The 21746-nt window shown below is 49.8% G+C and overlaps 4 protein-coding genes across 4 annotated transcripts; 2 read left to right on the top strand and 2 right to left on the bottom strand.

Moving 5' to 3' along the window:
- Window positions 1–6332: 6332 nt before the first annotated feature.
- Window positions 6333–7633, bottom strand: EI90DRAFT_3153078 (uncharacterized protein; the record flags this gene model as incomplete). The annotated part of the gene is made up of 6 exons (XM_039065844.1): window positions 6333–6529; window positions 6579–6741; window positions 6790–6943; window positions 6996–7182; window positions 7236–7427; window positions 7475–7633. The coding sequence occupies 6 exons, from the start codon at window positions 7631–7633 to the stop codon at window positions 6482–6484; spliced, it is 903 nt and encodes a 300-aa protein (XP_038918305.1). The 3' UTR covers window positions 6333–6481.
- A 183-nt stretch (window positions 7634–7816) lies between these two features.
- Window positions 7817–9298, top strand: EI90DRAFT_3120665 (uncharacterized protein; the record flags this gene model as incomplete). Its single annotated transcript, XM_039063327.1, has 4 exons — window positions 7817–7892; window positions 7940–7987; window positions 8594–8725; window positions 8784–9298. 4 exons carry the CDS (start codon window positions 7817–7819, stop codon window positions 9296–9298), a joined length of 771 nt encoding a protein of 256 aa, XP_038918306.1.
- Window positions 9299–11037: 1739 nt separating this feature from the next.
- On the bottom strand, window positions 11038–11896 carry EI90DRAFT_3176069 (uncharacterized protein; the record flags this gene model as incomplete). Its single annotated transcript, XM_039066344.1, has 4 exons — window positions 11038–11430; window positions 11505–11538; window positions 11588–11678; window positions 11754–11896. Coding segments are annotated over 4 exons (498 nt in total), but the record flags the coding sequence as incomplete, so codon positions are not given.
- Window positions 11897–16804: 4908 nt separating this feature from the next.
- EI90DRAFT_3120667 (RNA dependent RNA polymerase-domain-containing protein) lies at window positions 16805–20735 on the top strand (the record flags this gene model as incomplete). The annotated part of the gene is made up of 7 exons (XM_039063328.1): window positions 16805–18097; window positions 18150–18296; window positions 18347–19289; window positions 19357–19533; window positions 19598–19632; window positions 19680–19880; window positions 19941–20735. 7 exons carry the CDS (start codon window positions 16805–16807, stop codon window positions 20733–20735), a joined length of 3591 nt encoding a protein of 1196 aa, XP_038918308.1.
- Between the last annotated feature and the right edge of the window lie 1011 nt (window positions 20736–21746).

The raw sequence follows: 21746 nt of genomic DNA on the forward strand, positions 1-21746 counted from the left end.
TCCTCTCCCACTTCTACTTCACCCTCGTCCACCGCCCACGGAAACTCATGGGGAAGCCGGACGCACTCTCCCGTCGAGCCGACCACCCGAAAGGGAAGGATGACAACGAAGGGCTGACCCTCCTCCAACCAGCCTGGTTCGAAGCTCGCGCGATGGAGGCAGTCTCAGTAGAAGGAGAGGAAGCAGGCATCCTAGAGAGAATACGCGGGGCAAAAGACCACAATGAGAGGGTGGTAAAAGCTATACGAGAGCTGAGGGAAGGGACACTAAGATCGGACGAGTGGGAGGAGCAGGGAGACCTAGTCCTATACCGGGGGAGAGTGTACGTTCCAAAAGACCCCCAACTCCGTCACGATCTGGTACGGCTACACCACGACGCATGGGCGACGGGGCATCCAGGGCGATGGAAAACCTTGGAACTCGTCTCCCGTGACTACTGGTGGCCCCGGATGGCAGAGTACGTCGGGCGATATGTACGCGGGTGCGATACCTGCAACCGCGTTAAGTCGTTCCCCTCACGAAAAGTTGGGAAGCTCACCCCAAACAAAGTCCCCACCCATCGTTGGCAGGTGATCTCAGTGGACATGGTAGGGGAGCTCCCAGAGTCAAAAGGATACAATGCCATCCTCGTAGTGGTGGACCGCCTATCCAAACGCATCCACACGGTCCCCACTGTGACGACCGTGGACTCGGAGGGTATCGCACGGCTCTTCCTAGAGCACGTCTGGAGGCACCACGGCCTCCCTGAGGAGATCCTCAGTGATAGAGGGAGCGCCTTCGTCTCCCGCTTCTCAAAAGAGCTCGCGGACCTCCTAGGTGTCAAGCTCACCCCCTCTGCGCCCTACCACCCCCAGATGGACGGACAGACGGAGCGGGTCAATCAGGAGATCGAGGCCTACCTCCGGGTGTTCGTCAACCATCACCAAGACAACTGGGCAGATTGGCTCCCCTTAGCGGAATTCTCTTACAATAACCGCATCCACTCCTCCACCCACTGAACCCCTTTCGAACTCGACACCGGCCAACACCCCAGGATGGGGACAGAACCCACACGCACGTCTGAGGTGGAAGCCGCTGATGCATTCTCGTCAAGGATGATGAAAATGCAGGAGGAGGCGAAAGCAGCGCTAGAACACGCAGCGGACGAAATGGCCCGCTACTACGACCGAGATCGCGAGACGGCCCCAAAGTATCAAGAAGGTGACCAAGTCTGGCTCAACGCGCAAAACTACATGACCGACCGCCCGACCAAAAAGTTGGACCACAAATGGCTTGGCCCCTTCAAGATCGTCAAAGTCGTCTCCCCGGCTGCCGTCAAACTTCAACTCACCGCACGACAGAAAGGAGTTCACCCGGTCGTATCCGTGACAAACGTCAGACCATACCACCTGGACGACATCAGGGAATGACCCACCGACCCATGCCTGGCCCAGAGCTCGTAGATGGAGACGAAGAATATGAAGTCGAGAAAGTACTAGACTCTAAGTGGCTACGCCGGAAACTCTGGTATCTAGTGAAGTTCGCTGGCTGGCCAACCTCAGAGAACCAATGGCTCCAGCGGACCACTTAGTCCACGCCCCGACCGGATCGAGGAATTCCACAGGACGCACCCCCAGGCCCCGGAAGAGAGAGGGAGAACCACCTGGCCGCTCGAGGCGAAGCGGCTTAAGGAGGGGGTGATGTCAGGGCACACCCGCCTGACCCGGCCCCCCAGCCCACTTCACCCGGTACCCTGCCACCCAGTCCTCCCCTACCTCCTCCCCCCTTCTTCTTTCTTTCTTCTCCATTCCACTCTCTCTTTACTTGTCTCACCTTCTCTTTATTTTCTCTTTATTCTACACGGACGACCTTTCCTTGTATCAATGTACCATTGACCCACCTGCAGCACGCTCACGACACGCCCAGCCCGGGCGCCTCGGGCGACCCCCGCTATGTCCAGCTCGCGCGCCACAGCGGACGCCCTCGGGATCCCCCACGGGGACACCAGGTGACTACGGCTGTATGCGAGGATGACGTGGCACCCGTCATGTGACCTAAGCCGCATGTATATAAACATACCTGAAGTGGGAACCGAAGAAGTAGCCTTCTTCTCACCCTTTTCCACTTCAGTCTAAGTGGCCAGGGACTGCCTCCTGAGCCGGGCCCGCCAGTACGCACGCCCGCTCCACACCCGCGAGGCTTCTAGTGTCGGGCATCTCACCCGGGCCTCCTCTACCCCGGACGCGTCCCTGACAGTGCACAAAGCAATGCTCCATGCCCTCCTGGGAGTGCCCTGGAGTATCTGGCCAACTCCAGAGGAAATGAGCTGTTCCTGGACTGGCCAATCTCCTCCTGATTCTCCCAGTGCTCTCTGTCAGAGACCAGATTCGAGACGAAGGAATGTCTCCGTAGCGGAGGGCTTCGGCCTCAGCGACTTCTGCCAAGAGCGCTGTGCCTAGTGACACATCCGTGCCCTAACTTACTGACTGGCAATTAGAACCTAGGGGGGTAACTCTAGTTGATTTTACTACTGGGGTGTAACCTATGTACAAGTGGGATATATATATGGTTACAGTGGAGACGGTTCCGCAATTGGTGGAGCCGAACAGAGCAGAGCTAACGGGGTTTAAACATTAGCCAACTGAATATTACCGACGAGTCAGTTCGCGGGGTTAGCGGAAAGGCAGGCAATAACCCAGAAACGGAAAGGAGGGATAGGCCCGAAGGTGGGCTCTGCAGGGCAGGCGAGTGTATTGCCCAGCAGAGGCGGGGGTGCGCTAGCGGACGTCGGAGCTGTCCGGAAGTCCTCGGGGCTCCGTACTTAGGGAGGCGTAGGTAATAAATTGAAATGAGGGGGTGGTGACCATCGAGGGGTACCGAGAGGATTGCGGAATACGGGGGCTCCGAGGTTAGTGAGGGAGGAGCGGAGTTAGACTGGAGGGATCGGAGGAACCGGAAGTCGATGGCCGGGGATGGATATGACACTCTCCATACTCCAGAGCACTCAGGAGCATAACAATATTTTGCTGATGTCCAACAACATTCCCACACCACATAGCATCAAGGTTGGCATTCTCATTTATTTAATTCCAATTTCTTCATTGTTTCCTCTACCTTGATGTCTGACATCCCATCCATTTCTCATCTCACTGCCTGCATTAGCCAGTATACAGGGTAGTCCTTGTGTATGCCTTTCTGAGATGGGCAGAGGCCGCACTCATCAATCTGAGCCTTTTCCATATCAGCATGCTCTCCAGGATATCCTAGACAACGGGTGAATGGAGGTGCAGTGGTGGTGAGTTTATCATCCTCAGCTTCTAGTATGAGGTGGTATTTGTATGTAGATGTCGGACTTTGTTGGAGTTGATAGATCATTCTGTCCCTCAAAGTTGGTTGCTACGGAAATAGATCAATGGGTCAATGCTTTAGCAAAGAAATAAACACTAACTGCCTTCGTTTTCTTTATGAACTTGACACTTTAGAGTGGAAACAGGAACCCAGTTCAGCTAAAAGGAGAAGGGCGCTAATAATTACATATCCCACATGTGGAGGCAGCCGATATCAAGGGGTTTCCAAGTGGAACTGAAGGTCCTAAAATTGCAAACGCAATAACAGGTTGGCTCATACTCTGTGACAGTTTGAAGGATGATTGCATTTCTGGCTCCAGCCAATTCAGTTCAGCTCAGAATGAAGGGCATTTCATTTTTTTTGCTGCAATGACAGTGATCAATAATTACATAGTATATAAAAATAGGAGAACTGAGAATTGGTTCAGACTGAGGTTGAGACAGCAGATGCCAGAGGTTACAACAGGGAAAAGGCCGATCTGTAGTCAGCATGAGACTGGTCCGGGTCGAGAGTGTCCAGGTGTATCGCCCAGCACTGAGGGCCCGGTGCAGGCAGGTGTCCCTGAAGTGGGAACAGTGTGAATTATCATTAGAAGGAGAACTAAACTACTTACCTGAAGTAGGAATGGTGAGAAGAAGACTGCTTCTCTGGTTCCCACCTCAGGTATGTTTATATACATGGCGCTTGGGTCACATGGGGGTTGCCACGCCATCCTCATGCACAGCCCCAGCCATCCAGGTATCCCTGTGGGGATCCCAAAGAGATCCACTGCAGGCACACGTGCTGGATGCACCGGGGGTCATCTGGAGCACCTGGGGCTGGGTGTGCATGCATGGATTGTGGACGGGTCAATAGTACATCGATCAAAGGAAAGTCATCCATGTAAATAGAAATAGAAAGAATAAAGAATGATACAGAGTGTCAGGACACAGTGAGGAGGGGCAGTGTTCCTGGACCTTTCCCCAGAAGGGAGGCCAGAGGTAGAGAACAGGCAGGAGGACCATGGCCTCAGTGACTCGGAGAGGAGCACTGTGCCTACGTTCAGTAACGCTTAAGGGTCTGGTCCTTAACTTCAGAATGAGGGGCGCAAACTCTGGGGGATAGTTGTTTGTCAATTTTGCACTAAGGTGCCATCAACTACAGTAAGGACTTATATACATAATAAGAGACAAATGGGAACAAAGGGGAAACCCAAGAGGGACTTACCCACTTGCCGGGTCAGCGAGCTCGTGAGAGAATCACCTTATCAAGCATTGTGGAGTGGGTAGGTGAAGGGTGGAATTAGCGACAGCTATTGGGAAGTGGGAAAACCTTTGCGGGGTTGGCAGAGGTCCTAGGAGGTCCATAGTAATATTGGGTAGGTAGAAATATTATTAAACGTTTAGGGTGAGGATAAGAGGTACTGGAGAAGGTACTGGAGATCAGAGGTGGAGGTGGACCGGAGGTATACCGGAGGGTATGGCAGAGGTGTGGGGGGAGGATGGACCAGAGGTGAACCGGAACGGTGGCAGAGTAGGTCAGAGGTTAGTGTTAGAGACCTGAGCGAGACGAAGGAGTTGTCTCCATGGCAGAGGGCTTCGGCCTCAGCAACTCAGACCAGGAGCGCTGTGCCAAGTTACATGTCCGTGCCCTAATTTACTTACTGACAACAAGAACTAAAAGGGGGATCAACTCTAGTCGATTTTATCACTGGAGTGTAACCTATGTACAAGTTAAGTATATATAGTTACAGCGAGGGCAGGCCTGTGAATAGTGGGACTGAGCGGAGCAGAGCTAATGGGGATAGATGTTAGCCGACTGAATATTACCAACGAGTCGGGTTGCAGGTTTAATGGAATGATGGGTTAAGACCCACAAGCAGAAAGGAGGGATAGGCCCAAAGGTAGACTTGCAGGGCAAGCAAGTGAATTGCCCAGTGGAGGCAGGAATGCACTGGCAGATGTCGGAGCTGTCCGGAGAGCTTTGGGGCTCCATACTTAGGGAGGCATAGGTAATATATTGAATTGGAGGGGTGGTGACCATCAGGGGGGTTGGAGGTGATTGCAGAAACTGGAGGCTCCAAGGTTAGTGGTGGAGGAGCGGAGGTAATCCAGAGGAGCGGAGGTAATCCAGAGGAGCGGAGGTAATCCAGAGGAGCGGAAGTAATCCAGAGGAGCGGAGGTGGTCGAGGGTGGTGGCCATGGATGGATATGACAGTTCCTGGAACCAGGCCAGCAGGTCATCATATTGTTCTTGTGTCACCATAGCAAGGGGGTGGGAGGGGTGAGGGGGGAATGAGGTTGAAGTCTTCTTCTGCTGTCAGGGACCAGTCCGGGGTCAAGAGCATCCAGGTGTATTGCCCGGCGCTGAGGGCCCAGTGGGGTATGAAGCAGGCATGTGTGGCAACGGGCCTGGTGCAGGCAGGTGTCCCTGAAGTGGGAATGGTGTGAATTATCATTAGAAGGAGAACTAAGCTACTTACCTGAAGTGGGAATGGTGAGAAGAAGACTGCTTCTCTGGTTCCCACCTCAGGTATGTTTATATACATGGCACTTGGGTCACATGGGGGTTGCCATGTTGTCCTCATGCACAGCCCAGCCATCCGGGTATCCCCATGGGGGATCCTGGAGGGATCCGCTGTGGGCGTGCATGCTGGGTGCACCGGGGGTTGGCCAGGGCACCCAGGGCTGGGTGTGTCATGTATGGATTGTGGATGGGTCAATAGTACATCGATCAAAGGAAAGTCGTCTGTGTAAATAGAAATAGAAAGAATAAAGAATGATACAGAGGAAGAATGGAAAGAGGGGGAAGTGGAAGGAGGAAATAGGAAGGGGGGAGAAGGGGGTAGCGGGTGGAGTGGAGCTGGGTGGAGCCAGGTGGAGCCAGGTGGGGCAGGTGTGCCCTGACAAAGACAGAAACCATTATTTATATGTTAGATTTCTTCATTGTTTCCTCTACCTTGATGTCCGACATCCCATCCATTTCTCATCTCACTGCCTGCATTAGCCAGTATACATATCATATGGCAAGGGAATAAGTGCACATTCCTATGTAGGATAGTGTTGGTGCAACCAAGTTGCCCAGGAGCCCATTGTTATTTATGTACAAACATAGTTCAGTGGGTAAGCTTGAGAACGCTGCCAAGAAATCTGTTTACAGCACACAGGATTCCCTGTCACTCAAATGTAAAGTAAACTTGCTGAGTATTAGTGGTGTTGCCAACCTGGAGGAAGGTTTTAAATATCGATACAAGGAATTAGATTGAAACTAACCCAGTCATGGAGGAGACCGAGGATGAGTGGTAAGCCCTCGTATTGTGGTCCAATTTCATATTCCTCTGAATAGAAGACGGAGCCTCCGCCACCACTTGCAGCGTTGTACACAAAAAATATCCACTGTTCTCCACTACTTACACATCCTCTGAGTACTGATAGGCTGAGTAATGGTGTGAGGATAGTATGGAATGAGAATACTTTCTCGCACCTATGTTGTTTACAATGAGATGCAGCGGCCATGATGGCTTGAGGAATGGCTGCTTTCACGTTGTCACGCTTCGCCTCAAATATGTTTGAGGTCATGGGTCCCTTGATCGCGGTTGGGTTTCCAAGGGCAATCGTTGGATTTCCAAGCAAATAACCTGCACAACAGAAGTCAAAATTTAGCACGGAAGGACCATCGTATCTTCCTACGGGTATATCGACCAGGCAGTTTGGTGATGAGGAAGTCTACCACACCGCCGAAGGAGCGATTGCCAGGAAACAAGGTCTTAGGAATAGGATATTCGGGTATGATGTTGACATCCATCTGGTCAGTAGACATGGCGGAGGCAACACGGAGTAATATGAGATTTATCAGAACTCGGCACCCGGCCTCAGTCTAGCAAATGCCTGCAATGAGTTAAATAGAAAAACACAGTACATCTTACTTACCACGACAGACACATGCTTTCGAACCAACTCTATCAGCTCTTTCAAAACCTCCATTGAAAGTGCCTTGCCCCCAATTTCTGTCGATCCCTGTTCTTCGGCTAAAGCCTTCTTCTCTGAAACCAGGAATAGGGGGCCTGACTTGATGTTGACTTGCGGCAATACGAAGGAGTCAACTTTAGAGAAAGAAACGTGCTGTTCGGGCATCAGCAAGTTTCAAATAGATCTGTGCACGCCTTAACAGTTTCAAGCTTCGTGCGGAATTCCTCTAAAGTAGTGATGAGACCAGATGGAAGGTCTTCATCGTCTTCGTCTAGGGCCGTTTGGAACTCGTTGAGTGCAAGTAAGAGCTCATTTGCATCATCGGCAAGGTCAGATATCTTTCGCTTCTTAGAAGGCATTTAGCAAGGTTGTGTTGTTGTTTTGTTGCCGCGTTTGTACGTAGCAACTCTTCAAGTCGGGCGATGCCGACAATCGAGCGACTAGCTGTGAAACCTGGTTGCCTGTCGGGACCGCTTTGGCATTCACATGCCTCCCCTTACTAATCACGGATCCCTCGTGATTTCTTGCGCAACTTAGCCTGAATGGGTCAAGGGACGCTGCCTCGGACGTATTCTGAATGTTTCGGCGCAGACGCGCGAAGCGGACCATTCAGTGGAGGTACGTACTGAACTTTCGCTGTTGGGGAGAGGACTCATATTGCCTAGGCCGTGCTTATAAAAAGGGCCCATCGCCTGGTATCTCGCGCTCCCTCGGTGAGTGAGATCCAACTTGCCGCTTGCTTTTTCCGGGCTTACTCCTTTAACCCGCTGCCACTGCTGCTACCTACACACTGCCCTCCCCCGGACTTGCTGCTGCCAAGACCTTTCCGCGGTCTTCGCCCGCGGTTTTCCTTTGCCTCAGCACTCAGCCCTGTCTCCCTCCTCCCCGGCACTCCTTTCTGTTTGTATATTTTACATTATCTATAACTTCTTTTCGCCATTATTTTTTATTTTTGTACATTAGCTTTTGTGTTGTGTTTGTTTTTTATGTGTCAATTTTACTCTTATCCTTAGTTTTGTCTCCGTCTTTGTATGTATTGAGCACGGGTCACGCGTCGCGCGCATGCTGCCTGCCAAGTAAATCGAGTCTTTTTGGTCCAGTGATCTATTTAGCTGATCTCGTCGGCCTTTGCCGATTCAAGATCCCTCACTACCTAACAACCTCGATCTACATCGAACAACCCGAACACACCCTCTCTCGAATTCCCAGCTTAAGGCCGGCCACCTCAGCTTTACCTCCTAGTTGCAACAATATGATGAGACTCAGGAGCGGTCGTGGCTACGTGCCTTTGGTAAGCCGACGTGGCCGATCTCTCTCAGTCGACACATTGGGAACAGTTACTAACGAATTTTCCGTGCACAACGGGAGCCCGTTGGCAGAAGCTGCCGAGCTCTCTCCCGAGATACAGAACGAACAGGACACGCTAGCGACGACACTAGAAGTCGAGCTAGGTGCCAGAGAAGCCAACGAGAACGACGGACACGAGATAGATCCAGTAAGAACCTGCAGCTCCGGGGATCGACCCCGTCGTTAAGAGCACAGAACTTGCAGCTCCGGGGACTAGCCCCGTCAATACCTGCAGCGCGAATGACCGCAGCGCGGATGGAACCTCTAGTGACAGAACGTTCGGAGACTACCTCTCAGACGAAGAGGAAGATATGTCGATAGCCAGCGAAGACGACCTTCGTCCAACGGGGCAAGATAACCCAGAACGCCCCATTATTCCCGTGCCCCTTCAGAACTCCCCTGACCCATATCCCCGATTCAGTGAGAAATCTTTCTCATTATCAGATATCTTAGCGATGCCGGACGACGCTCTCAATAAGATCCTTCGCTTCGAATATATTCAGCTACTGGCACTCAGACGGCTCGTGCGTCCACGTCTACTGAAAAAGGCAAAGGACGCGAACTACTTTCGCCCACGCTGCCAACACCACGCCAGTCGAAAGGCCGTACGTGCGGCTTGTGGGCCAAACGTTCCCGATATAGTTAGTTCGCAATGCAGCACCCTCGTAGATGACTGAAGCCATTGCATGCGATGTGCCCCACTTGCCCGCGCGCGGGCGGTTGATACCCTGCCTGCTAGGATTCGAGTGCTGATAGATATACATGCATATGTATGGCAGCACGGACGCTATGCTCAATACATTCTGCAGCAGTTCCAGAGGGGAGAATTTCGTCTGGGATGGCAATCCGCAAAGCGTACATCTACATGCAGGAAGTGTTTTACAGAATTGTGGACAGTGAGGAGACTGTCGGGCTATGTGCCTTTGATATTCTTGCGCTTCCTCAAGTCGTGTCATTCGATAACCATTATATTAACCTCCGACTGGTATATTTGTCCGCCGCTATTTTTGCGAACATGCCATAGTTACGGTGGACTTATGTTCGTTTTTCAGCGTATCGCCCACTGCGCTCCCAGGCCCAGTCTACCTGCGCATATTGGGCTGCATCTCCGCTATGATAGGGTACTGCCCTCAACGAACCTTACAATCATGTCCTTGCTTCATGCGCACACCTAAACTCCAATCCCACTGCTACATAGGGTATGTTCACCTGATATAATGATGCCCTGCCGATTCTTTGTTGTTTGCTTGGTACAGCTCTCGATAGCAGCTGATCACAACGCCTTGGGCTTCACTTACGAATGGAATTAGCCTGTCGGTGCCATGTTCCATGTGGTCGATTATTTTGCCACCATCAGAACAAGAATTCGTTAGTAAACTGCAAATATACGGGCATTCGTAGAATTGATGCAAATAACAAAAGAATTCCCAAACACGCTTTAAGCACCATTTCGCTCCCGGTATGTACTCATCTAGCGCCACCTGTATCATTGGCATCCGTGCAGGCGACTAGCATCGAGGATGATTCTGACCAGGCAGAACCACGATTCTCCCACTGGTTCGCGCTTCCTCTTTGGACGAAGACGGTTCCCGGTTCAGTAATTGTTAGGGGAGGTCCATCCTCAAGGACGGCGCTAGTTCTCCCGACACTGCAGCACGCCAGTGTCAACTTTCGCGATATGGCCGGAATTCAACCACTTAGAATATTGTCATGGCCCAGAGTACTCGTTCGGTGGTCAATCCTAGGGGAGCAGCGAGACTTTGGCCCATCGGAATGACGGTGCCTGGGGCAACATCACCGATAATGAATTAGTCTGGAAAAGACCAGAACGATCCGCAATTTCATCTTTCATGTCTTTGCTGAGAATTTCCAAGAACAACAGTTGGTGGATAACTACGCATCGCCAGAATTAACTGTTGGACATCCCTTAATGACCCAGAACCTTGTGCGAGCGTTGGAAGCTATGGGAACTTCGCCATCGAAAATGACGCGATACGGCGCGTTGGCCCAAAGGGAATGGGTGGTACGAAAGTCGTTTCAGACATCTTGAAGACAAGATGGGGCTGGGAGTTGGCACGGACAGGCCGGGTCGGTTGATCGTGCTTGCACGATACACTCGTGTACGCAGCTAGCTCTGAGAACGAGCGGTAGCGCGCGTTTTCAACCAGACCATGGAAGCGATCCGAAGCCAATGAGCTACGATAACACGAATATCTGATCACTAGTGCAATGCGTTCTGTTGGAAAGCGTAGGTGTCAACCGGTATTCTGCCGTGCCGTGCAGCGTGCAGCAGGGTGTTGCGTCAGGTGTTGTTGTATGAGGAATTGAAAACCATCGGAGACGGCACGATTTATACGATGTCAAGAGGCATCACAGGCTACTTATCACGTTGGCCTCCATGAAAATATCGGTATGTGTTTGATAATATAACGGAGCATCTGCATGCCTACCGCCCTTGTCCATATAAGTTACAGATGGGATTAACCTGCCACCATGAGAACAAGATCGAATTCGTGAACGTCACATAACAAGTATTTGCAGTATCGATGTGTGTTACAAAAGAGTGATCTACATATACGTTAAGTAGGGGCTTTCGACCACGAGTGGTACTCCTCCAGCGTCACCTGCGCTCCATCTGCATTCGTGTAGGCGAAAGGTTTAGCATCGAGGATGACGAAGATGACTCTGACCCAGTCAGGACCACGATTCTCCCACTGGTGTGCGGTCCCTCTTTGGACAAAGACAGTTCCCGGTTCAGACAATGTTAGGGGAGGACCATCCTCAAGAACCAGCGTCAGTTCTCCTGATACTGCAGCAAGCCAGAGTCAATGGAGGAAATCTTTTGTGTGATGGTTGAGATCCAACCCGTAGTGGCTGACTTACTCAGAATACCATAGTCAAGAGTACTCGTTCGGTGCTGTTCAGAAACGTTTCGACGGGGAGTGCAGCGAGACTTCGGCTCTTACCATTGGAACGACGGCACCCGGGGGGACGTCCTGGGCAAGAAAATTTGTCCCATTAGTCTGGAAGATACCAGCACGATCCGGACTTTCATCTCTCAAGTCTTTGCTGAGAATGGGAGGTGATCGAAATTTGTCAACAAATTTCCGAAAACGATCAGCGCATAGATACTCACTTATCTCCCGAATTATCTGTTGGCCATCCTTTAGTGACCCAGAATCTCGTGCCAACGTTGGGGCACTGGAAACTTCCCCATCGAAAATGGTGGTGCTCTTCCCATCGGGAGTATGGCCAGTGACGATACGACGCGGTGGCTTGAAGGGATTGGGTCAGACTCGTACCCAGCCGTCTCCGCTACGTGGACGCGCAAAATCTCGACTAAGTTGTTTTATTAGAATTCAGTTGTAAAGTCACGTTCAAGAACAAAAAGTGTATTACAATACAGAAGTCACATGTGACGGACATAAACACAAGTCCGATCACCTACTCCGGAAACCAACTGGAGAATGTGAAAACACCTTAGATCGTGAGGGAAAAATCTGAAATAAATTATGGAAGCCTGTATTGAGGATACAAACACCAATGCATACAATAAATCCCGAAAAATTAAACAGAAACGGCACCTGCATACAAATGAGTATGAGAACAACACACATGATTACCAATTGTGCAAGCAAACTTTTGCTAACTTGACAAATATCAAGAGTGGTGCAAAATGGCAGTGGCGGTACCACTCGGCAATTGCCGAGTTTGACACGACAGAAAGAGATTGCGGACACGTGAAGTTCCCACGAAAACATAAGTCACACAATGGATCTTTTGGTGTTAACCCATGCAGTCTTGTACCCAACCCAACCCATAGTGCTTGGGGAGCACCTTGAGGGCTGTGAAATTAACACCTGGGCATGGGTGGAAAATCAACCCTTATATATTACATTGCTCATAAAATACAGTTCATGCTCAGTAGTATAGGTGGCACAGCGTGAGCTAGCAATATAACCTTTTTTGGCTGTGTATGTTCGATTCTCAGCTGTCATATCCATACAATCCCGACCTCTGCTCCGGGCTCCTGGAACTCCGAACTCCGACTTCCGGAGCCCTACTTCCCTTCCATCACTTTCTCCTTGCCGACTCCCAAGAGGTTATCCCACCTCCGGCTCGGACACCACCTTCGGTCCGACTCCGGAACATTCCGGGTCCGACCCCAACCTCGACACCTTCCAGACGAGTATGCAAAACCTATGCTCCCGACTCCGGACCTCCACTCCGGTATCCCATTCACGTCTCGTCTCTGGAACCTCCGGTCTTAGCTCCGACCTCGGACTTTGACCCCACCTCCGCTTATACCCATTGTATTGGTTAGCTCATTCCATTTAATTACCTTTGCCAATATTCCGGAGTTTAACCTCCGAGTTCGGACTTTCCGGACTTACTCCGGACCTTGCAACTATTGCATTGTCCATTTCAATTCCGCTATTCTCCCTCATTCCTATTTGGGCTGCTGCTTCCTTTCTATTCAGTCAGCTAGCCATTCCCGACTCCCATCCTCCTTCCTTCCTTCTTGGGCCTTGGCCCTTCATTCCTCCTTTGGGAAACACCATTGAGTCAAACACTTGACCCTCGGTGTTGTTCCTCTTTCCATCTCCCTTTGTCTCCTTTTGTCCTACCCTTGTTCCTTTTGATTCCGGACCCCTCCTTATATACAATGTACCTAGTAACTTGTAACCTCAGTCCGAAATCAACTTGAATTCCCCCAAGAGACTTTCCCTCTGCTAGATCCGAAATTAAGGACCCCCAGGACAACCAGCAATGGCACAGCGCTCCACCTGAGTCGCTGAGGCCGAGGTCCTTCCATGCTAAGTCTCCGATTCCACTCCAGAGTCGTCCGAATCCGCAAGTTCTAACATCAGCCGGTAAAACTTTGTTTTTTCTCATTCCTTGCTCTTTAGTGTGCACAAATTTTACAACTATTCCACAGGAGAACACAAAAAAGTTGTACCAAGTGAGGATCGAACATATGCAGCCAAAAAAGGTTATATTGCTAGCTCACGCTGTGCCACCTATACTACTGAGCATGAACTGTATTTTAGGAGCAATGTAATATATAAGGGTTGATTTTCCGCCCATGCCCAGGTGTTAATTTCACAGCCCTCAAGGTGCTCCCCAAGCACTATGGGTTGGGTTGGGTACAAGACCGCATGGGTTAACACCAAAAGATCCATTGTGCGACTTATGTTTTCGTGGGAACTTCACGTGTCCGCAATCTCTTTCTGTCGTGTCAAACTCGGCAATTGCCGAGTGGTACTGCCACTGCCATTTTGCACCAGTCGTCGGAGCGAAGTGTCGCAAGTTGGTTTCCGGAGTAGGTGATCGGACTTGTGTTTATGTCCATCACATGTGACTTCTGTATTGTAATACACTTTTTGTTCTTGAACGTGACTTTACAACTGAATTCTAATAAAACAACTTAGTCGAGATTTTGCATGTCCATGTAGCAGAGATGGCTGGGTACGAGTCTGGGATTGAGTGGTATTGAAGTCGTTTCAGACATCTAAGGATGAGATATAAGGCTAAGCCCCACAACGGACAGTGAGGGTCGAACCTCTATACCAGTGCGTGCTATCAAAAAGGGTCAGACATAGGTGCCAAGCAGCATATATACTGCTGTGCAGCGTGCAGTAGTAAGGAAGCTGCGTCAGCTAATAATATTGCTGTGTGGGAGATCGAAGACTTGCAATTGGGGATGACACTATTCGTAAAATGAATGTGATGGACGGAGCATCATCATTTAAGTGAAGCTGCCATCAAGCGCGTGGCGGGTCTCATGACTGTCTAAAAATGGTAGGGAATCAGGGTCAATAGTATATTACATCAGAAATTTTAGTGCTCTGTGTATGGAACTGCTCCACACTTTGTAAATACGCACAGACGGACGTTCACAAAATCATCAGTTTTTGCCTAAGCTTACATCTGATCTCGCAAGTGTTGCTGCTGAGGTAGCGGATTGCCTTATACGGTACCCCCTATTTCACATGTACCATCCAACAGTGCACGTATCATATGGGCCATGGGCGCTTCATTTCACGGAGAGTTGCGCATTCTGGTTTGAATATGAATCTCTTCATTGCCAGTGTCCTCAACCTCGATATCTTGCATCAAATTCAGCCCAACCGATGCACTGCAGCTCAGGTTTCACATCAATCAGACTATCTAGGAACTTCAGCAGTGCGTTAGAGTAATGTAATGACACATGTAGTCATAGACATAATACATTGGTCGGCTACGCGTCTCAGTAAGGCGTGCCTTCGTGCGTACAGGCACTGCTGAGAAATCCTGCATGCTCATCAAGTTAGAACTTGTAACAATAAGGTCCTTGGCCGCAGGTTTGAGGTGTTTTCCCATTACTGCAAAAACTGAGATAGTAGAGAAAGTTTACAAGCGAAGAACCCTGATCTGCTTAAATTGGAAGGTCAACCCTGATTCACGTGCCGCTGTTGCCATGCAATGGTTTGAATTGATATGAAAAGGGTTATAGGGAAAAGATTTTCGATGCTGTCGTAATCAGTACTGCCTACCCAGTGGTTTGGTTGTGGCTATGTGGATACCTAGTATGTGGGCTGCCTTAGTTCGACCCTCAGTTACAGGAGTGTCTTTTTCTTGTTTGCACCTTAGCAAGTCGAACCGCTGGCAGTCATTAACACACCAAACAACTTTTTGGAATTTGTGTGAGGGGTTGCAGAGATGTCGCATGGCAAGAGTTCAACATCAACTTGCCAATCTTGAGCGAGGGACGGGAAAAAATGAAAAAAAAAACAACAGCCACAACACACAATCGAACCAGAGCACCGCTGACAGCCATGTATGCCAGACCACAACATAGCCACTCAGCAACCAGTACCAACTTGGCAGATTGGGTCATTTTATTTCCTATAACCCTTTGATGTCAATTCAATCCAAGTGCATGGCAACAGCAGCACGTGAATCAGGGCTGACCTGTGGATCAGGGTTCTTCGCTTGTAAACTTTCTCTACTATTTCGGTTTTTGCAGTAATTGTGATGGGTATGTGGGAATTAAAGAGCCTAATCTCCATTTTTGGCGGTGCCACTGGGACAGGATGATGGGCGCTTATTTTTTTGCCTAAATCATCAATAAGATGAGTTGTGCCCGATATATCCATTAAAATCGGCTGCGCTGTTGGTTTTGACGGCGGCTGAGGCCATCACTCAACTCCAAAATATAAAACTTTGGTAATCTCTTGACAATGATAGTGACCTCTCACATAAGTCGGTTTGGCTAACCGAATAGCTTCTCGTTGCTTTTCGATTATTGGCTCTCAGCTGTTATGCATCCATCGTAAAATGAACTAAAGGCAACCCTTTCCCGTATGATGGTCCACTTACCGCGTGCGATGACATGTGCGGCAAGCTTTGTGAAAAAAATATACTTTTTCCTGGAGTCTCCTTTTTCTGTGGTCGATGTCGCTGAGTTTTAGTCTTCCCCTTTTCTCTCACTATGTGGAGAATCCAGGAAGAATCTTGGTTACCTGTTTTTCAACTTCTTCCTTGATTGTCGCTTGGTACAGTTGGGTTTACACTTGATCAAATTCTTTTGCAAGACGCTACTGACACGACGCAAAAGACGGTTAGGGTTCTCCAGATTTTTCCAAGTTGCGAGTCGTTACGGAGCAGCGATGCAGTTTCTAATGAGGGAATCCTGTATGGATCAAACGATAACCCCAACGAACACTGAGCGCTTGATATCCCCGATTTGAAATTCCTTCAAATTAGGCAGGTCTATCGGAATAGACCCCCCAAACGAGCTTGGGCAATCCAAGCGCTGGCATCCGTCTACATTATTGGCGACGAATGTTTCAAGTCCGCAGGCCATGGCTCCGCAGCAGGGCATGCCGGGTAAACTATTCAGTTGGTTTCTTGTCTCACTCTCTGTTGTACGGAACTCCTAACCTTCGATCTATTCCGGCACATTGACTTTTTCAGCGCGTCATTGATAACCATCGCAACTTAGGGCCGCGCGGCTTCCTACCAAATACTTTGTCCTTCATATTCCCCTTTCAAGTCACATGAAGCTAGCCCGGTAGGATCCAACTGCTTCATCGCTGTCGCTATCCTAAGTCGCCGCCAGCTTGTGCAAGGCGAGCAGATTTCGTTAGCTTAAGCGTGTTCGAACCACTGGCCTCTCACTCGTCAAGTAATTCTGAACCATGGATATCTTTTTGAAAGCCATCAATCGCAGGGGCTCGGAATTTGAGCTACATGAGCATTTTGCTCGCATCCTCCATAACCCCCCATATCTTGCTCGTCCCTCGGATACACCAGTAAACTTCAGGGTACGCTTTACAAGGGATAGGAAAGGTCGCCCAAGAATGGCCATATTGACCATCTCGGACGTCGCTGTCGCGGAGGCGCTTCTTCGCGCCCAGTTCACTGTGCCTCCATTTCAAGGGACGAGGATTGGGATGCAGCGGAGCAACCGCCCTTTGGATAAGGTTCTACTGAACCTTCTTCAGTCCACACCGTACGAAGGGCCTGGACCGCTCCAAAGACTCCAGGAGGCACGCGACAGACTTGCAGCGGTTATAAATTTCGACACTCTTGCTTTTGGCTGGATCGATCGGGATAACACCTATTCCATTGAATGGAAGACTCAATGTCGTGAAGGTTCCCTCAGTTTCGATGCACTCAACTCGACCATCGAGGTCCAGTTCGCCCAAAACCCATCCTCGGATGACTCGCTGGAATCGATGCTCAGATCACTGTCACTACGCACCGCGCTGTACCATATATCATGTCCCTTTAGGCAACTTGATTCCTTGAGACATCTTGCCACCACCGAAACAGCATACATCGAAATCACATTCAAAGTGCCTCCCGTATTCTCAACGATTACCACGATGCTGCAGGATGACCCTGTTCACAAAAGGGTGAGGGCCACGGCGATTGGATTACCAAGACGCAAAGTCGGGTTCATCTCTTTGGCTATGATCTTAACGTTGCGAAGTCCTTTTCAATCAGCCCTTAAAAGCTTTAAAGAGATGGCCAGATATATTAATTGCGAATCAGTGCCCATGCAACTGCCACCGGCGAAGCGTCATCACTTTCAACTCAGTTGCCTCGATGACATTGAGGGCTGGATTTCGACGTTCCCGTGGCCAGCGTCATTTCATTGCGCCTCACTTCTCCATAACTGGTTGCTCAGCGCGAAGGAACTCCGCGACATTCGTCCATTCATAAAAGAAAGTACATCAGACATGTCTGGTGACACGCTGGAGAGATTTTTCGAGTATTTGGCTATGAACCTGAGAAGTATGATTGGCGATCGGATTCAACCTGGACCGGAGGCTGGGGAGAAAATTCGAGACTCTCTGGAAAGTTGCGTGCGAGAAGCGGAACAGAGCGCTAGGATCAGGCTACCCTACCAGTCCGCCCAATTTTCGTGCCTATCGGTGAAGGTTACGCCTACACGGATCGTCCTTGAAGGTCCATTTCCTGAACAAGTGAATGTCAACTTTCTTCCTGTTGCATCTGGAATCACTAACGCAGTATCAGTCGAACCGAGTGCTGAGAAACTATGCCGGGAATGAAGACGCGTTTATTCGTGTGCACCTTACGGACGAGGATGAGCATCCTCTCAGAATCGGGGGTGACATGGACCATGGCCAACTTGTCAGGGACATTGTGTGCCAGACATTAAAGGTATGACAACGTCGAGCCACGCCCGAGCTACGCTCAATTTCACTGCGCAGAACCCACTGTCAATTGCTGGTCGGAAGTTCAAGTTCTTGGCTTACTCAAATTCAGCTTTGAAACAACACAGTGTATGGTTCGTTGCTGACTTTGTGGACCCAAGATTAGGACTCGTAACGGCATCCACAATCCGGCGTACCTTGGGGAACTTTGATAAGATTATTACTTGCCCTGCCCGAGTGGGAGCCAGAATGTCTCAAGCTTTCACATCGACGGATCCGACAATAATTGCCGAGAACATCGAATCCATTCGTGATATCACTTCCGAGTTTTATGATCACCGGACAGGCAAAGTCAGGAGCATCAACTTCACGGATGGGATTGGGACGATATCCAGAGAAACCGCCGAGAACATCACTTCTGTGTTGGAGGCCCGTAGCATGGTAAAGCGTCGTCAACAAATGATGAATGTTCACAGTGCATTCCAGATTCGACTTGGTGGGCATAAAGGGATGTTGTCCGTGGATTATACTCAACGGGGCTCTGCGATCCGAATCCGTGATTCCATGACAAAATTCATCTCCGAAGATTTTAAGTCCATAGAGGTTGCACAGACCTTTGAACGCCCCAAACCTGCATACCTCAATCGGCCACTCATCATGATTCTCGAAACTCTCGGAGTGAGAATCGATGTTTTTGAGCGTCTTCAGAGCGGCACGATCTCGTCCGTACAAGCAGCTGCATCGACTCTCGTTGGAGCTCATACGTTGCTTCAGCAGTATAACTTTGGCCGTGCTTTGAAGGTCACAAAGGTGCTATCGGGCCTTCACAAACTTGGTTTCAGAGACAACGTCAACGACTTTTTCCGTCGAGCAATGGACTGTGTTGTTTACGATATCCTAAGGGCCCTGAAGTATCAGGCGCGAATACTTCTTCCAAACAGTTTTACTCTCGTGGGTGTGGCAGATGTTCATGGATATCTCAAGGAGGGCGAGATATTTGGTAAGATTTTGTAGCCATATTCGATGATTCAATCCGTTCAGGTTACTTTGTGGCCCTGATGCATTAGCTTGTGTCCAGGAAGAAGGATGCGACCCGATTTACCTCAGGGGAAGAACGCTCATTACTCGTTCACCATGCATACATCCTGGAGATGTCCAGATTGTGAAAGCAATCGGTCGCCCACCTCCAGGCTCACCGTTCATCCACGAACCGCTGACGAACTGTGTGGTCTTCCCCTGTCAAGGTTTGCTATCCTGTATCCCTGTCTGTATCCTCCGACCTCACCTCTGTGTTCCTTTCGTTTCAAGGAACGCGCTCACTACCTCAGTCGCTTGGAGGCGGAGTAAGTCGATGCTAAGTTCTCTTCGACCCTGACGTAATTTCGTGTAGGATCTCGATGGTGACGAATATTCCTTGATTCAAGTCCCAGAATTGTTCCCTCCACGCACTGTGGACCCTGCAGATTATGAACCTGTCGTCTTGAAGCACCTGGACGAAGGGAGGCAATGTAACTTGGATACGAATGAAGAAGTTGCCGACTTCGTAGCAGATTTCATGATCCATGATATTCTCGGAATAATCGCAACGAGGGTGTGTGGTAATATTAATTTTGCCTGACTAGTCCCTATTCCAATGGTTCCCTCACCATAGAACTTGATCATTGCCGATCAAAGTGATCGAATGTCTGAGGATCCTGACTGCCTGTTTTTGGCCAAGCTCGCCAGTCAGGCGGTCGACTTCCAGAAGTCGGGGACTCCCGCTAAATATACCATGTTACCTAAAGAGCGATCACAACTGAAGCCTGACTGGTACATTGGGGAGCAAGGTCGCGAACAGGACACATATCCTAGCCCCCACGCGCTTGGTGCGCTGTACCGTGCCATTGAACTCGGATATATGGACGTCCCGACGAGTGGAAGGGGGAACCATGACCTTGATCGCGTGCTTGGAGCATCTCGCAATAAGGATGTGTTCCTAACTTCTCTGAGATCCCCCGCACTACTTCGAGATCCCCTATCTAGCAAGCTTTTCTTATATTTGCGAATGCACGGATGCCGATTCATTCTTGATAAAAGTCTTGTTTACACTGAAACCCTGCCCACCATGCAACACTTTTCTTATCGCATGCGGAACCTTTCCTATCGCATCTCTCTCACATCACGACCTTTATCTGAAGAGGAGTGTTGGGCTGGCGCTATTCTGGACCACTCGCGCCTCCCAAAAGTCAGGAGGGATCGGCAAGCCGATCTTGTGGATCGGTTGTCCAGGCTGTGTGAGGAGACACGCGGGATGCTAATAAATGCGGCGCAGGGTGCTCATGGACGGCTGGACCAGTATTGGGCAGCATGGGTTGTTGCCAGACATTGCTCGTCGAAGGGTGTTTTTGGGGCAAATTGCTTCCAATTTTTGGTTCTAGGAGAAATTTTTGCATACTTGGATGTATAGCACGTCAGGGATCCATTCAGGCCTTTCTGAAGAATGTATGCACATTAGCCAGTAATATCATTGTTTGATGGTCAGATGGTGTTGGAAATGCGAACCAGGTTGCCTTATCTGGAATGCCGTTTACAAGTTAACAGTGTTGGAATTTGTACACGTGGTCTTGGGAACCTAAATGCTAAAATATGGACATTCTGGGAGTTGAACTGCAGAACCCTGCATAGGTACCAAGAGTGTGTTACCATTACACTAAATGCCCACATTAGGTGGAGGTGGTTTCTAACAAACAGACGGTGTGCCCTCTCACACCAATACTGTAGTCACTTTCAATTCCTGCTACTCCATAGTGGGTCCTACATGTTTTTCTTGCCAACTCAATTGTCCTATGCACAGGGTCCTTGTGAGGTCTCAGGGGTAGCTCAGCACACTGTTAGAACTGTCGGATTCAGACGACTCCGGAGTGGAATCGGAGACTTAGCATGGAAGGACCTCGGCCTCAGTGACTCAGGTGGAGCGCTGTGCCATTGCTGGTTGTCCTGGGGGTCCCTAATTTCGGATCTAGCAGAGGGAAAGTCTCTTGGGGGAATTCAAGTTGATTTCGGACTGAGGTTACAAGTTACTAGGTACATTGTATATAAGGAGGGGTCCGGAATCAAAAGGAACAAGGGTAGGACAAAAGGAGATGGAAAGAGGAACAACACCGAGGGTCAAGTGTTTGACTCAATGGTGTTTCCCAAAGGAGGAATGAAGGGCCAAGGCCCAAGAAGGAAGGAAGGAGGATGGGAGTCGGGAATGGCTAGCTGACTGAATAGAAGGAAGCAGCAGCCCAAATAGGAATGAGGGAGAATAGCGGAATTGAAATGGACAATGCAATAGTTGCAAGGTCTGGAGTAAGTCCAGAAAGTCCGAACTCAGAAGTTAAACTCCGGAATATTGGCAAACATGATCAAATGGAATGAGCTAACCAATACAATGGGTATAAGCGGAGGTGGGGTCAAAGTCCGAGGTCGGAGCTAA

Source organism: Cantharellus anzutake, assembly GCF_015039405.1.
Source record: "Cantharellus anzutake strain C23 chromosome Unknown EI90scaffold_14, whole genome shotgun sequence".
NCBI classification, from domain to species: Eukaryota; Fungi; Basidiomycota; class Agaricomycetes; order Cantharellales; family Hydnaceae; genus Cantharellus; species Cantharellus anzutake.